The sequence below is a fragment of the Protopterus annectens genome, chromosome 2.part0, assembly GCF_019279795.1.
Source record: "Protopterus annectens isolate FY-2018-M chromosome 2.part0, PAN1.0, whole genome shotgun sequence".
Taxonomy (NCBI): domain Eukaryota; kingdom Metazoa; phylum Chordata; order Ceratodontiformes; family Protopteridae; genus Protopterus; species Protopterus annectens.
In genome coordinates, this window is record NC_056728.1 from 1,774,771,357 (window position 1) to 1,774,788,348 (window position 16,992).

Sequence of the window (16,992 nt, forward strand, 5' to 3'; positions counted from 1 at the left end):
AAAAAATGATCTTACGTTGTAGTATCTCTTGCAACAAATCCGGATAGTAGGACATTTTCTATCAAACGTGGCAGTCTCTACCATCATATTTCTCAGCAATCTCATTAGTGATATCTGCTGTTTCAGCTCTGCTGTCATTTCCACTTATACGTTGGTGACACCACAGTGCAGAAAACAGTTTTTTCCTACCATAAATCAGATCCTCAGATTCTGACAGTAACTTAACAGCCCTACTTTTATGTTGCTTTATCTGGCATAGTTCATTTGCTAAAGTTTTGTACTGCAGATTCATCACTATCTTCCAGTCTAAAGCATTCTTTTACTAAGTGCTTATTTGAATATCAAATTCCATTTCATATAACAAGCACCTTCATGACTTGCAGTCTGGTGATGACATGATGTATTGTTTATACTGTCCCAAATGTATTCCAGGCATGCTAGGAGGAAGAGTGATCGGATGGAGTCTTCCATGCAGAAATCAAAAATCCAGACCAAGGAGATCCCTACTTTATCTTCTTCTACTACTGACGCAGCTCCTGAGGGATTGGGTAATGGCTTAGGATAGCTCTAGGAAAGAAAGGCCTATAAAGCCTCTTTTTCATACAGGACAGTAGCAATCAGAAGAAAGGAAAAAAAGGAAATGTACTGGGCAATCCATGTCCTTACTATCTTCACATGATCTGAACCCAAGATAATGGTGATGATGATGATGATGATGATGATGTTGGTGATGATGATGTTAATGATGCAACAAGTTCCAGCTGTTACAAGTCAGGTAAAAAGGGACATTACTCCTTATATTTTTTACCACTGCTGTTGTTAAACACTTAGGCATTTTTCCAAGTGGCTCATGTAATGGTTGTGAAGTGAATGTCTATCCGCCTGCCTGAAATAACACTTTTTGTCAATAATCACCTACAGACATCACAAAACATTAGCAGGAATCTATGTTTACTGCATCAATGTTGCCAGTAGCCCTGCTGGTATCTGATCTACAGCTGGAACTGACTGTGCCCCCACTCTGCCACAGAGGGACTGATATGACTTGCACTGCCTCTGGCAATTAACTGATAAGACCCCTCATATGCTGTCACTGATTTCTAAGTTTAGAATTTCGCTAAATCTTGCGCAGGCACACTGTGTGTATGAACAGTGCTTGAGTATGTTCTTCTTGTTCAGGTCATCTTAAAAGCCTCTAGCTTGCTAGCAACACTGATCTGCTCACGTATGATGATTCCTCCATTAACTTTGTACTTGGACCTGTCAGGGGCAAAAGCATTGATAATCCTAGTAGTCTTGTATTATATTTTGAGATACTTTTATAAGAGCAGAGGCAAGAAATTTCATAGGCAAGGCTCAAAAGACAAATCCACCACCATAACAGGTACAATTATGCAAAATCTGAAGTTAATGCTAGAAGTCTAAACCTCAAAATGCACTCTCTCAAGGCACTCCTAAAAATGGAGAACATCGATATCTGTGCAGTAACTGAGACCTGGTTCAAGGCTCCAGAGATCACCCCTGCAATACCAGGCTACAACTTTTACCACATTTTTTGGCCACCAAACCAGGACCAAAACACTAAAAGTGGAGGAGTGTCCATATTTACCAAGGATATTCACACCTCCAGGCTAGTTGCCCAACACAATGCATCCAGAATTCTCCAGGTTCAACTGACACTAGATAAGACTGCATTCCAAATTGTAGCTTGCTACAGATCCCCCACCCTGCCCCAAGATTCTCACTACACCTTTCTAAACATACTGGAAAATATTAAGATACAACCAAATACCCTAATACTGGGTGATTTCAACTACCCTGCCATTAACTGGGAAAACTACTTGTGTACCAACACCTTTGCCCAACAGTTCTTGGAATTCATAAATTCCAACCCCCTGAATCAACTAATCCATAGTCCCACCAGGGGCTCCAATATCCTGGACCTGGTCATTACCAACATGGGAGATAGATGCTCCACACCAGTGGTCACCCCCCTCATTGGTTAGGTATGACCATAAGCTAATCACCTTTGATATCCACATCCCACCCCCACCCCCCAGTAAGGAAACATCTGTAAAAAACTTCTCCAAGGCAAACTTCATGCTACTCAAGTCAGAAGTGACAAACTTCTTGACACTCATGCAGATGGGAACTGAAAGTTTGACTGCCGAATCCTACACTAAAGCACTGTATGAGCACATCCATTCATGCATGAATCGTGCCATCCCAAATAGAACCAAGATACTCTCCTCCAAAAAAAGGAAACCGATCTGGTGGTCCCCTGTCATAAACAAACTATACAACAGAAAGAAGAAACTGTTGCAGAAAAAAAGAAAATCCCAGGATGCAAAAAACTCCCTTACCCTTAGTAAGAATCTGAGATCCCTCATAAAATCCTCCAAAGCTAGTTATGAAAGTAAAATTGCCAAAGATTCCAAAGACAACCACAAGGAATTCTATAGCTATGTCAAGAATCTAAATGGCAATGCTCAGATCTGCTCTGAGCTACAACAGAATGGCATTACATATACTGATCCCAAGGACATTTCCAATATCCCGGCAGATTGATTCAGTGCCAACTTCACCCCTCTCTCACTCCCTAAAGGACCCAGTTCCCGAATGATTGCCAAATTCCAGTAATCATGGCCACACAGGTAAAAACTGCACTCTCCAAAGCTAAGAATACAGCATCCATGGGACCAGATGACATCCCGGGCTGTGTACTACGTGAACTACAAAATCAACTGGCACCCCCCCTCTCCCCCAAGTGTCATGTTTAATCATAGCCTCACCTCTGGCTTCGTGCCCACTGAGTGGTGCACAGCTACAGTTATCCCACTCCACAAGGGGGGATCCACCTTGGATCCTGGGAACTACCGTCCCATCAGTCTGACGAGTCTGATCTGCAAGGCCATGGAACATATTATCATGGAACTTATAAACAAAGACATTAGAAACCTTCAAACACTGGACCCCACCCAGTTTGAGTTTGTGAAGGGCCGATCATGTCTCCTGAACCTGATTGACTTCTTTGAATCAGTCTCCAGAGCCGTGGATGAGAGTAAGGTGGTCCACACAGCCTATCTGGACCTTTCCAAGGCCTTCAACACCATCCCCCACTCTGGAATCATAGATAAACTTACTAAGCTGGGCATAAATCCCTATGTCACTCAATGGGTTGCCAACTGATTTACTGACAGAACCTACACTGTAAAAGTAGCCGACTCCAAATCCAGCTCCAGACAAGTGACAAGTGGAGTACCTCAGGGTTCAGTCTTGGGACAGCTCTTGTTTGGCATCTATTTCTTTGAAGTACAGGCAAACACTAAGGAACTCTGGCTAACAAGGTTTGCAGATGACTGCAAACTGGGAGCCATCACTGAATCCCCAAATGATGTAGATATTCTACAAAAGGGCCCTACAGAAACAGATGCTTGGTGCCAGAGCCATGGGCTCAAGCTCAATGCCAAGAAGTGTATAGTTATCCCTTTTGGGAAAAATCATGTACCCATGAATTACCACATAGGTGACAGTACACTAAACACCGAAAGTATAATAAGAGACTTAGGAACACAGGTGGATAGTGGTCTCACCTTTGATAACCACATCGCCACAACAGTCAGGAAATCCTTCCATGTGGCACATCTCATCACTAAGGGCTTTTCATCTAGAAAAAAGGAGGTCATCGTCCCACTGTACTCATCCCTCATTAGACCCATCATAGAGTACAAAGTCTCATTTGGTATGTACCTCATAAGACATCTGCAACAATCGGAAAGGCCGCAGAAACACCTCACTAAAAGAAATCACAGGCTATACTCTGTCACATATCGTCTACTCAGAGGTGATCTCTGCTTAACATTCAATTCCATGTCAAACCCAGAGCTGTTGGATATGCTACACTTAAAGAAATCTCAATCCATCAGAGCCACGCATTCCAGGGATCTAAACCTTGTCATCACAATGAACAAAACTTGCTGGTGGGATAAATTCCTGACCCAGAGACTCCCCATACTCTGGAATAGACTGTCCATACATGTCAAGTAGACCGCCTCCTTGGCCCTCTTCAAAAGGAACCTTGATGACTGGATGGAAGATAGGAAATTTAGCCCTAGGATCAGGTCAGTTGCCCTGCTAGACAGGGGTCCAGGGAAGTAAATATTGTGGGAAGAAATAGCCAGGGAATTGTTATGGCTAGGCTTGTACAGGCCCTAGGGCCAATAGCCTAGTACCAACCTATGAACCTATGAACCATACAGTATATAAATGCAAATTCAAAGTTATGAAGATTCCTTCTTTAAGTTCCTATTCATCAGAAGATGGAGGGTATGCCAGCCTAACTTAGCATTCACAAGTTTCATTTGATTTTGATAAAAAGATGACGTTGGCCTCCAAATTAATTCAATTCTTGAAAAGCAGCCCCAGATCATGTTTTTAGAGTAACCTCCAAGGCAAATGAAAGAGGATGGTAACTAACCTCTGAAGGAACCAGATCTGGGCAAAATGCTCCTCCAGGAATTAATGGAGAACTCCAAAATACTGCTTACCCCATGACCCTTTATACTTCCCATAAGAAGACAGGGATACTTCTAAGCCTTTGAAATCAATTTATTGGATAAAATACAGCATTTAAATCATGAATTAAATTATTAGCATTAATAGCAACATTTAATAAAATAATTCATGAACAAGTATGAAATAGCTGCAAAGATGCCTCAGTAATACAGGCAGAACTCAAATTAGGAAGAAATAGCCAGGGAATTGTTATGGCTAGTCTTGTACAGGCCCTAGGGCCAATAGCCTAGTACCAACCTATGAACCTATGAACCATACAGTATATAAATGCAAATTCAAAGTTATGAAGATTCCTTCTTTAAGTTCCTATTCATCAGAAGATGGAGGGTCTGCCAGCCTAACTTAGCATTCACAAGTTTCATTTGATTTTGACTAAGAAGATGATGTTGGCCTCTAAATTAATTCAATTCTTGAAAAGCAGCCCCAGATCACACTGGTCAGCATGTCCTATCCCTACTGTGTAGCATATGCTCAGTTCCTCCTTAGCAAATCTTGTCAACTGAGCAAGTGCAGGATTCTTGACAGCTTGCTCCCATATTTAGGAATCTTAGACTGTTGTCACACTTTCACAACCTTGCTACATCTAAAATACAAATCTCTCAAACAAAATGGTATTCATACAGGAGCACAGTGATCCAACAATGAATTTCCAGTCAGTGTTCATAGATAGTCCAGGAAAGTAATTATCATTAAGTCATACTATAGTGAGTATTTGAAGAGATTTCATGCAGTATATCACAGAGGCAAATGCTGTCTACCATATACCATATGGGACCTTTGTCTGTGAAATCTGTTTTATGAACAAAAATCTAGAATCAGAAGCGGGCCTGACAACCCTGTGGTTTATGAATTTACATGCTGTTTCCAAGGCTGCCACCTTGCACACCCTAACCCAGGATAATCTGGGTACCACTGCTGATCAAATACCAATAATAGTATGTACAGTTGTTAGACTGTTATTAAATCTCTGAAAATCTTAGAAGAAAGCCTACACTTTGAAACCTCACCTAAATTGTTGCCTTCAAATGAATTACTAAAACATGCAGCTGTCCTGCCTCGTTTATGAATTGTTGCAATGTTGGTAACATTTGGTGCCATATCATACCTCCAAAGCCTTTCCACATCTCGTCTGAACAATAGGGATGAAATCATAACTGATAGCCCCCTCATCAACTTTGTTCTTCTTGTTGCCCAAGAAATAAATGAATGGCACAAAATCAAAACCTATCTGGGACCTGGAACAGAACAACAAAGCTCAAAGGTCGGAACAATCATGACCTCCATGAAACTACATTAAAAATCAAATCTAATGTAATTCAAGAATGCTTTAAAAAAACATTTGCCAGTTCTTTTAATGACATCCACTGGCTGTTCCTTTCTAGCTAAATCTAAAGCTTGACCCATGAAAAAACAATAGAACAAATATCCATGACCTAAATTACTAAGAACATATGTAGGAGGGAACCAAAATCCTTTGGTACTACCGATGATACATTTGGGAATACAAATACTAAACTATTTAATGTACTGATATGAGAAATCACCAAAGGGTAATGATCCACTGAAGTGGACAAAATAATTGGAAGGGGACTCTATTCAATATCACCTCTAGACTTGAACCTTCTTGGTCATTTGTGAACCAGGCAACCCAAATTAAATGTGCCCCCATTTTAGAGAACCCATGAAGTCCCCTGAGCAGAAAGGTCCCACATACAGCCAGGTGAACTCAGTGCTCCAAATGTATTAAATATAATAGTCAACTGTTAATGCATAAACACATATAATATGTTTCTCATTCAGGTGCTACCAATCTCAACTGTATGCTTTAGCCTCTTCAAGCCCTTTAGTAATCTACCAACAAACCATTGCTTCGTAAAATGTTGTATGCCAATAAATTTAGTTAGCAGGGTCAGAGTTACTAAGTGCACCTTGACTAATTTGGGTGTGTCTTGCTTTAACTAATGAGAAATTAGATAACACACTTTAAGATGCAGTGACCAGGATCTGCCTTCCTGTAGTAAGCTCATACAAAAAGTACAACATCCTTAAAAAGCTGTACCATAGTTTTTTTTTTCTTTTTGTAGTACTGAAGGCCGAGGTATTCCACTAAAGCAATTGTGCTACTCTTTACCCATCATCCATAAGTCAACAGGATTTGAATGAGAGAGTTCTATGCTTTTGGGGCCAACTGCTGAAATCTGAGGATCTGCAAATGAGAAAGTCTATCAGATTGGACATTACAATCATAAGGGATGTATTCAGCAGGAACTGACAAAACGATGCATAAGATACACAGGACTGAACTCACATTTATCTCAATTTCTTAACCAAAACTCTAGCCACAGCCTGATTATCTGAATGGGAAAATTAACTTTATGTTACACAATTTGTCCTGCCAAACCACTACTCCTACCCAAATGGACATGAGTTCCAAAAAGGTGACATCCTTTTTCCTCTCTTGTGACCAATTCAGTGGTCAAGGTGCAGAAAACCACCATCCAGTGAAATATGCCCTCATGCCATGCTCCCTTGCAGCATCTGTAAACAGTTGTAGCATATCTGATGGAACCCATTTGTCTTGCCAAATAGAGACCTTGTTTAAAACCAGTCTTAGATTCTTACAACTTAAAACTTTTGTGCATGTATGATTTAATAGGAAAAACCCTTTAGTAAAACACTACAGAACTCCTGAATAGCCTGTTGATATGGGTAATCATTCAACAAGGATATTAAAACATCAGGCCTAATGGGTGAATGATTAGAACTGCCCTTAGTGGAGCCCAGAAAAGGCATTTGACTCTCAAAGGCCTTAAAAGAATCCTTTCCTCTCCACAAATGGTTTGCTAAGGACCCTACCTGCTTGACATTCAAAGCATTATCAAGTTTATACATGTTGGGCCTTTTTCTGAATCAACACTTGGCAGTTGAATGACCATCACCACCACAGTATAAATACACACAAGCAAGTCTACATGATGGCCGTGTACAATTTCTTATGTTAAAAACCCAATAAGACTTTATTTTGGAACATGCCTCATTGCCACCATCAATTGAAGTTGCTTTTGTTCTATTAATTATTACCCCAACCAAGTATCAGCATGACATTATTCCCACCTCAAAGGCTTGTGGCTGGCTTCAGTTTATAGAATTTTTGACTCTACCAGAGCCAGGCTGAACCCCTCCCCCTTAGCTGGTGAGATTTGAGGAATGTTAAATAGTCTAATATTAGTAATGCTTGAGATGCCTCTTTTCAATAACTACAGCCATAAAAATGCATGAAATAAGCAAACCAGATGTGCCAGGTTTTTGTTTTAAACGTACTCATTTCCCCTTTGCCTAAAACTGCTAAGGGTGTTGGTAAATCCTAAGTTCCAGGCCTTTCAGAATCCAAAATACACTGGATCCCATCTGCATCAACTAAGTTGAAAATGTCCAGATATTCCCAATGACATTTTTTTGTCTTTTAAACAGAATAGGGTTGTGAGTAGTAAACATCATATATTAGACTGCACTGTTCAAACTCTGGGCATCAACTAGACCCTGGTCTTCACCAACCAAACTTGTGGTCCAGGCATTCTCTCTCTGTCCTCCTGACTAATTGCAACCTACAGGCAAACAAGAAAACAGTACCTTGCTGAGACCAACAACATCCAAGTTCTCATTACCCATGTTTATGATGGCCACCTGTTGGGTATTCAACAACCCCTTCTCAATAACCATTTAAAAAAGCCTAGATCTCCCTTCTTGATTCAGGTGCTCTGCAAAAAATCCCATAAGTACTCATTTACTGACTGACTGACTCTCTGTGTAAACAGCCTACACTTAACCAGTCCAACTGTCTACCTGATTGAGTTACTGTGGTCAGGTTTTCTACTTGTGGTTTTACTTCATGTTTCCGGGAAGGTAATTTCGTCTCACCTTATAAAGAGCTGTTTTTTTTTGTTTTGAGCTAATAAATCTGTTGACTGGATCCTGCCCCTCTTGAAGTGGCTCTAAGAAAAGACATTGGCCTACATATGTATCTTGGTTGAAAATTCTTCAAAAAAGGTCTCAGCCTAAGCAGTTAATTATCTCCACCTGCCGCGAATATCCTCCGTCATCACATGATCCTCTAAAAGGAAAAAAAAACAAGGGTTAGAAAATACGTTGATGCAACCTGAGACAAAAGAGCAACTAAACAGAAAAAAAACTAAAAAAACTGCTTCATAGATGCAACTCAAACGCAGGACCTTTTTAGCCAAAGGCACGCATATGACCTGTTGAGCCACTGAAACTGCACACTTTCACCACCCATACACCTTTTTTAAAATAACCATCAGTATATTAAGTTAATCTTATAAAGATGTAACTTTATGAAAAGAGTTGTTGTTGTTGTTGTTGTCTTTTGGCTTTTCCCGGTTAGGGGTCGCCACAGTGGAACTCCGGTCTGCTAATGATTGGCAGTAGATTTTCACGAACGCCGAGGTGCCAGCTCAACGTTCAACATTCAACGAAGGCACACCCATTTACGCATGTCTTTTGAATGCCCACCCAACCATGGGGAGGACATGCAGACTCCACACAGAAGGCACTCCCTGCACTCCATAACAGATGACATACTTCCCTTCCCTTACTAAGTTATGGTATTATACATGTGGGAAAAACAATACATTTTAGATGAAACCAATCAGTATACTCATCTTCTTGAGTGTTACTGTAGGTTTGTGGATGATTGTTTTTTCATTTGGAAGGGGACTCTAGTTCAATTGGAAAATTTTTTGTCTTATATTAATACCACGACAGACTTTCTTAGATTTAAGATGGACCACTCTATGGAACATGTTGATTTTTTAGATGTCAGGTTATATAAACAGCAAGGTAGATTGGAGACAAAAGTGCATAGAAAAGATGTTTATGCTGCTAGGTATTTGAATACGGCTAGCTTGCACCCTGTTCATATATATATAGAGGGATTGTTAAATCACAGCTGATAAGAGTTAGTAGGCTAACTACTGACAATGATGTGTTCCTGGAAGAAGCTGAGAAAATGAAGGCAGAATTTCTTGAGAATGGTTATCATCCTGAAGATATTAATATGAGCTATGCAGAAGTGATACAAGGTAGAAGTGGCCTTTATAGACCAGTATTAAAGTATGCTTCGATGAATACCTCAGGGAGTGCACTGAATTTAACAGTTAATAAGATGGTTTGTAATAATGTACTTAGATTCACCACCACTTATAACATTAATACTTATGAAGTATGTAAGATAATATAAAAGAATTGGATAATTTTATTATCCCAACCTGACTTAAAGGATATTTTAGATCCAGTACCAAGATTTGCATTTAGGAATGGCCAAGCACTCAAGCAAATTTTGTGTTACAAGGATTTTATGAATGAATCCGTCCCTTTAAGAATGAAAAGGGGCACCTTTAAATGTTATAATTGTGCTTGTTGTTCGGATATAAATGATAGTAATACCAGTTTTCGTCATCCAGTTACAGGTGAATACTTTGATTTCACATCTCAAGCAGATTGTAATACTACTAGACTAGTTTATCTAGCTAGCTGTATTTCCTGTTAGCATTTTATGTGGGGAAAACGACAAGAAGGCTTAAGGATAGAATAATAGAGCACAAATCTGAGATCAGAAGGAAGGTGGAGACAAATGGTTTATATAGACATCTAAATGAATTTCAGACACATGCATTTAAATTTAGGTGTATTTGTACGGTGCAGTTGGGTAATAGGGGTGGTGATGTAGATAATATTTTGCTTTTGAAGGAATATGAATGGATTATACGTTTACAGGCAGATAAAACTCCAGGCCTGAATGGTGCTGTTAGCATTAAACCAGTTTTGGTTAAACGTCAAAGAGAAAATTTATGAGGTAGTTTTTATAATTTTACATATTTTTATACCTTTAGTATGATATGTAAATGTTTAACTCTGTTTAACAAATAGTATATGCTTGAGGTGTATATGGTATTTTTACATGTATTATAATAGGGGTGAGGTTTTTTGATTTTTTATGACTTCAATGTAATGTACTTAAGAAAGGTTTTATAAAAATTTTGGAAGATTTGCATATTTAATTTTGTCCTTTATATGAATGGCTGGCTTTGTCATGTGCTTTTTAATGTTTCCTCTATTTAAATGTATCCTAATTGAGATGATTTTATGTGCTGATGAAGGGTGTAGACCCGAAAGCTTCTCATTAAAACTGTTTGTTCGTGACTTTTGTGTTGTTGGATATCTTGGTATATTGTGATCGAGTGTATTTTGCGATACAAAGATTCTCAGCCAGGGAAAATGTGTATATTGTCCTAATTCACTTCAAGGTTGGTAAAACAACAGATCGAATGTTGACATGCCTTTGGTGAGGATCTAGAAGCATGATAATCTAATGACTGTCACCCATGACTAACTGAAAATCGCATGCAAGGAATGAATAAGTATTATGGGCCAAACTGGAAAGCTAAATAGGAACAGTTTGTCACTGTTCGTGGACCTTTAGTGCAAACAGTATGGCAAAGAACAGCACAAGGGTAATTGAAGTATAAGCAAAACATCATTCAGCAACTATCTCTCCAATGCACCAGTTTAGACAGAATTGAAAATTTAACAGTGTCAGACAACATAAAGGATCCACATCGGCAGTTAATTTTAGCAATCATCTGAGATTGCTGATTAACTGGTAACTCCACAGCTTACACTCCCCCCCCCACACACACACACATTTACATAAGCATGTGACGACTATACTTAACTAAGTTTCTTTTCTTTTTTTCTTCTCTTCTTCTTTTTTTTTTTTAGTACATTGGACAATCAATAACCTCATAGAATAATTACCAAGGCAAACAACAAAAATTACATACATAGAAACTTGAGCTTCTTCATTGGTATGGTGATGTATGTTTCCAAGGCCAGTCATAAATATTGGGTCCTTCCCCTCATTTTTGGATGTCATTGCATCCCAAACCAATGGCAGCAATGTGTCTGCACTGCATATACCACTTCCTATCACTGCTGATATGAATTACTCACACTGAGTTATGTCTACTGTTTTATGGAACTACCAGGGCAATCTCCCAGCAGATGTGAAGAAATATATTTACTTTTATAACCTTGAAGGATGCTGTTAATACTGTAAAATAGCTTGCCTTGACAGATGTGTGCATTGGCAGGCATGCATGACTTAGGTTGACTAACATTATGGAAGAGTTGAAATTCTAGCTTATGGATTACTTTTTATTTACTGAAGTAGGGCAAGAGAGCATCAGAAGGGTATAACAGAAAGATTGTTACCTTTCTGTTACCTCTGTTACCTCACACATGTTTAAATCCATACACAGGCATTCTAAATACTCCAGGGTACCCCACCAGCTTTTTAAACTACAGACACACTAAAGGTAAAATAGAAACTATAACTTTTTCCACCAAGCATCAAAAATGCCACAATAGCAAAAGGACTTGTATACAGCAATATACTCAGTGAGAATAAAATGGCTGTTTCAGGGGATCCCAATTTGGGTTTTCACCTAGAATCATTCAATACAATAAAGAAGAACTCAGAAGCCTGCTTCCTTCTCCATTTGTTTCAATAAAAACATCACCATGTAGAGATGGATATAAAAACTTTTATGAAAGGGACAGCTGCCAGAATTGGACTATCGTTCAGTGTTCTTATCCTTCAATTTCAAAACCTTAATCAGCAATGCTCACAAAGGTTTTAGAACTCCTTCAAAAAATTATATACATCCTGTAATAAATTGACATTTGGAAATTTCATTTTTTCCTAGTTCCAAGGAAAACCAGATATCCAGTTCCAGTTTTGAACCATAGTGAATTAAATCAGTTTATGATGCACTTCAATTCTGGATGCTGTCATTGTAGTCTCCATTTCCTTTAATTTCTAAGGGAACTGCATATTTTCCCCTCAGTATGTAAAATGCCTACGTTCAGATCAGGATGCTGATGAAACACAGAATGTTTCTAGGGTTCAGAACTGGATGATGCTATTATTATTTCACAACTAACCATTATGGTCTATTTCACATTATATTGGCTTTCTGAAATTACTTGATGATGCCTCAGCCTTCCTTTCAACCTAAAAGAGAGAGGTGTAACCCTAGCATCTGTCTTTTGGTGCCCCACTCCAGAGACACCCTTGTGCAATGAGAGGATAGCACCTTGACCTTTTATGATCTTGGCATCATGGTAAGCTACGTGAAATCAGCTCTTTTTTTCTATGATATGTAATAGAATACATTGAAACGAAACCTGACTAATTGCAGACAAAGCTTTTTTTTACAGTGGAATGCATGTGTTGTCGTCAAGTGATGGTAGAAGATCTAAAGATGCTGGATATAACTTTCTTTGTGCCATGCGCTGGTGAAACCAGTCTATATTTTGCTATTTGGCTACATTAGAAATGGAGAATTTTCACAGTGAATATGAATTTAGATTTTCAGAAGGTTCTAACATTTGTGTTGGTCTGCTGAATTATTTCCATGCACATCATTTCCTTAGTTCCTAAATTACATTTTTTTTTACCTTCAGTAAGTATGGTCTAGGGCTACAAAATGACTGTTAAGCAGATATTCAGAGGGAATCTAAAAGCATTGTGTATAGACAGAAAAAATGTAGCCAGATGTACTTGATGAGTTATGTAGAGGGTTATGAATCTTGGATAGCAAAAGTGTGTTACCTTTTAACATTGTAGACTGTTCTAGTCAGTGGCTTTATTTTAATTTTTGATGATTTTCAACCAAGCTGCATAGAAGATAACCAAGTGAAGCACTGAATGTGGCTATGCAAATGAGCGGTCAAAATGACATTTCTCAAAGGATTACCTATACCTGAAAGCAAAAAGAAAGTAATAACTAATAATATTTATACATACATGAAGCAATTTATTAGGCATTTCTAACTATTTGAGAAAAAATTGGTTGCAATAATTAGTCTCTCACATTAATGCGTATTTTAAATACTGAGGTAAATGAACTGTAGACTTCTAATATAATTTCGAAATGGAAGAAGGCACACTACATTTAGAAAACACACACACACACACACACACACACACACACACACACACACACACACACACACACACACGCGCACATGCACACACAAACACACACACACACACACACACACACACACACACACACTCTCTCTCTCTCTCTCTCTCTCTCAGACAGAAAACATTTTAAGAAAAGATGAAAACTCATACTGTTAGCATAAATCAAAATAGGCATTAATCCCACATTGTGACCTTTGTGCATGATTCTTTTAATGATATAGCATCAACTAGTTCATATGAATTTTATATATCATCATCATTATCTTCATCAACATCATCATCAACCACTTTTTCCAATTTTTAAGTGTGGGATTGGGGAGTTATTTTTACTCTTGTCACCTCTCTTGATTCAGTCCTACCTTTTTCAAATGGCATACCTCACTTTCACAAGTCTTCTCTCAGGCAGTCCATCTCTTTGCTGAGCATTCTCATTTCTTATTTAATTTTATATGTCTGTCCCAAATCTTCTTCACTGAATTATCTTCTGCTTTCTTAAAATGTGACTGAACCACTATAATCAGTTCTCCTTGATCTTCTCTATAATTATGACTAGTTTGGCTTCTGCTCTGATATACTTGTTTCTTCATTTGTACAATAGTGGTACATCAAATGCTCATGTCAAACACTTCATCTGCTGTGGCTGCTAAACAAGGGACTGAGCCAAATTATCATTGGGATTGTATAAGTAGCACAGTCCTATAGGAGTGATGCAGACAACACATACACACACGCACGCACACACGAGCACACACACACACACACACACACACACACACACACACACACACACACACACACACACACACACACACACACAGTAGACAGGCAAGTCTCAACAAGTAGTCATTACATTTTAGGGAATATAACCTGACACTACAGGAGAAACAAGCAAATTCCAGTTTCAAGGTCTCTGCATTAGAGAGGCACTACAAAGGAATTTCCAGTCTACAGGAATATATGAGTGTGATGAAAGGTGTCCCTCAAACTTGGAGGAGGAATATGATGTTGCACTTTGCTATAACGTTGATTGGTTACCCTGCCTATTAGGCAGAAAAATAGTCCTTGAAGGAAAAGACTGTACTTTGTGACAACTGTGTATTTATAAACCAGCTCTGAAAGAAAACTCATTGTGTATATTTGAATACAGCACTTGTGGAACTACTGTGAAAATTTCAAAGTATGCAAAGGACTGAAGATTGTTTTCTGCATATTCATCAGTTTCTTTTGTCCCTGGAATTAAACCTCCTTTTTGAAACAATGAAGTTGACGATGAAAGACTGTTTTATTTCTGAAAGCACTAGGAATATACTACATTGATAGTTGCACAGGACATAAAGAGCAGTTTCATTGCTGTGATTTTTAAACCGCTACATGAAAAGTGTTCTGCCTGAGTTTTCCCCAACCATAGAACCTCCCCTGAAGAAGCACTTATCAACTGACTGCTCAACAGAAAAGACATTGCAGAATAAATTATACCTGCTAAAGTAGTAGGAACTCATGGTATGTTGCCTGAAAGAAACTTGATGAAATTGAAATGTTTAAACCATTATACCAATACAGAGAGTTCCTCTGGGATCTTTGTGGTAGTAAAAACAGTTTACTTACCACTAGTCATACCTGTGTGCCCATACTGAGATGTTTCCTGGACAAGAATTTTTAGTGTAGTTAAAAGATCTTGTTTTGTAGCAGTCTTCTGTCTGTGTAATTAACTGTAAGCCAGAATTCTGTTACAGCACTTTACCAAGAAATTGTTGAAGGCATGTATGGACCTAGACAATACTGATGGCCAGAGCTACAGATACTGAAGTGAGAAACATTGGCATGGGCTGGAGCTTCATCAGAAGGACAATCCTATAAGATTCACAACTAGACATTTAATATAGTCAGAGCATTATGGTCACAAAAATGTCTGAATGAAATTATATTTTAAAACTGTGGCTAGAACCTCATTTAAATGAAGTAAGTATACATTTAGCAATTTTTTGCTGTAGATATGTTTAAAAGGGCTCTCCTTTCTATCTTAGAAAGTGGGTGTTCAAGAGTGACTCTAAATCTTCTAAACATCAAGCTGCTTTAGTAGAACATTCTTTACAAACTAAAATTGCAAAAACCTAAGAGATAGACTTGTATGTATCAAGGCCTAGTAGCAAGCCTTCACCTATGCATACTGCTTACTTAAAGGACAACAATGGGATTCTATTATTAAATGCTCAACTTCTCTGCCCTTTTTCTCCCTATTTACTGTCTCTGCTATGAATGGACAACACAGCATTTAAACTATTTTAAATCAACTGTTCTGTTTCTCTCCACTAGAACAATACCTTACAGTACTGTGGTGGTTTCTCTTTCAAAAAACTTTTATCCGGCCCTGAAAAAGCTTGCTGCAGTCTCCAATTCTATGATGTCATCAAGGCCACTGAATACAAGTAGTGTTCTAGCTAGTTCCCTCCCTAAATTGCCATCACCACAACCATCTTAAAAACCCACCAATGCTGTGATGTCACAGCTCCCTGGTCCTTCCCCTTCCCATACAGAAAGTAAAGTCTGTAGACCAAAGATCTTCCCTCCCTCCAGCTCTGTTTCTGTGGTGATGTGCAAGAGCAGCTACTGATATTTAGTTTGTCTGTAAAACTGGTTGTTTATTGCTGTTAGAAAAAGGTACCTGTCCTCAGCAACTGAAGATACTTGTGTGAAACTCCTATCAAAAGTCCACCTGAAGCTCCATTTCTACCCCAGCAACTGGGCCTGCAAATTCTTCACTAGATTTGCCTGTAAGCTAAAGTATATGCGACCCAATAATCTACCTGATTATGCCGACCTGTGTACAGCTGCCTGCACATCATTGCACCTGTCTCCTACTCTACTCCTACCCTTTTTTCCCTTAGTCTGCCATTCCCACTCTCATTCTATTGACCCTACCTACTGCTTATCCCCACTGTAGTTGCTCACTCAATCCCTTTTTCTACACTGTTACTGACACCACTGACCCCTTCCTCTTATTTACACGGCTACTAAGTGCAAGTCTGCTATACCACTGTCCCACTAGTGCTCCCTCGCCTTTAACTAGCTGCTACTTACTCATCTCACTGATTGTTTCTGTTGCAGATCCACCTTTGCAGATATTTTAGCGTGTCTTAGGTCTGTGTCTCTGCCAGCTCCTTGAATCTTGTATTACCTTTGTTTTCTAATTATTCCCTCCCGCAATTGCACACCAACCCATCTTCTAAGCCTATCCCACCTTCTCCTTTCCACAGTTCCTTTCTAGCCCCACTTTCCTGTCTATCCCACCATTTTGCATGCTCTATCCGAACTTAAGCCAATTATCCCTATCCATAATCCCTTGTGAC

At 38.9% G+C, this 16,992-nt stretch overlaps 1 protein-coding gene across 1 annotated transcript in view; it reads left to right on the plus strand.

Moving 5' to 3' along the window:
- Window positions 1–457: 457 nt before the first annotated feature.
- Window positions 458–16,992, plus strand: part of VWA5B1 (von Willebrand factor A domain containing 5B1) — a 1,382,556-nt gene continuing 1,366,021 nt past the window's right edge. Inside the window, exons 1-2 of the mRNA XM_044060446.1 lie at window positions 458–548; window positions 692–775. Of these exons, the coding sequence (XP_043916381.1) occupies window positions 458–548; window positions 692–775 (175 nt within the window). The remainder of the gene's footprint in view (window positions 549–691; window positions 776–16,992) is intronic.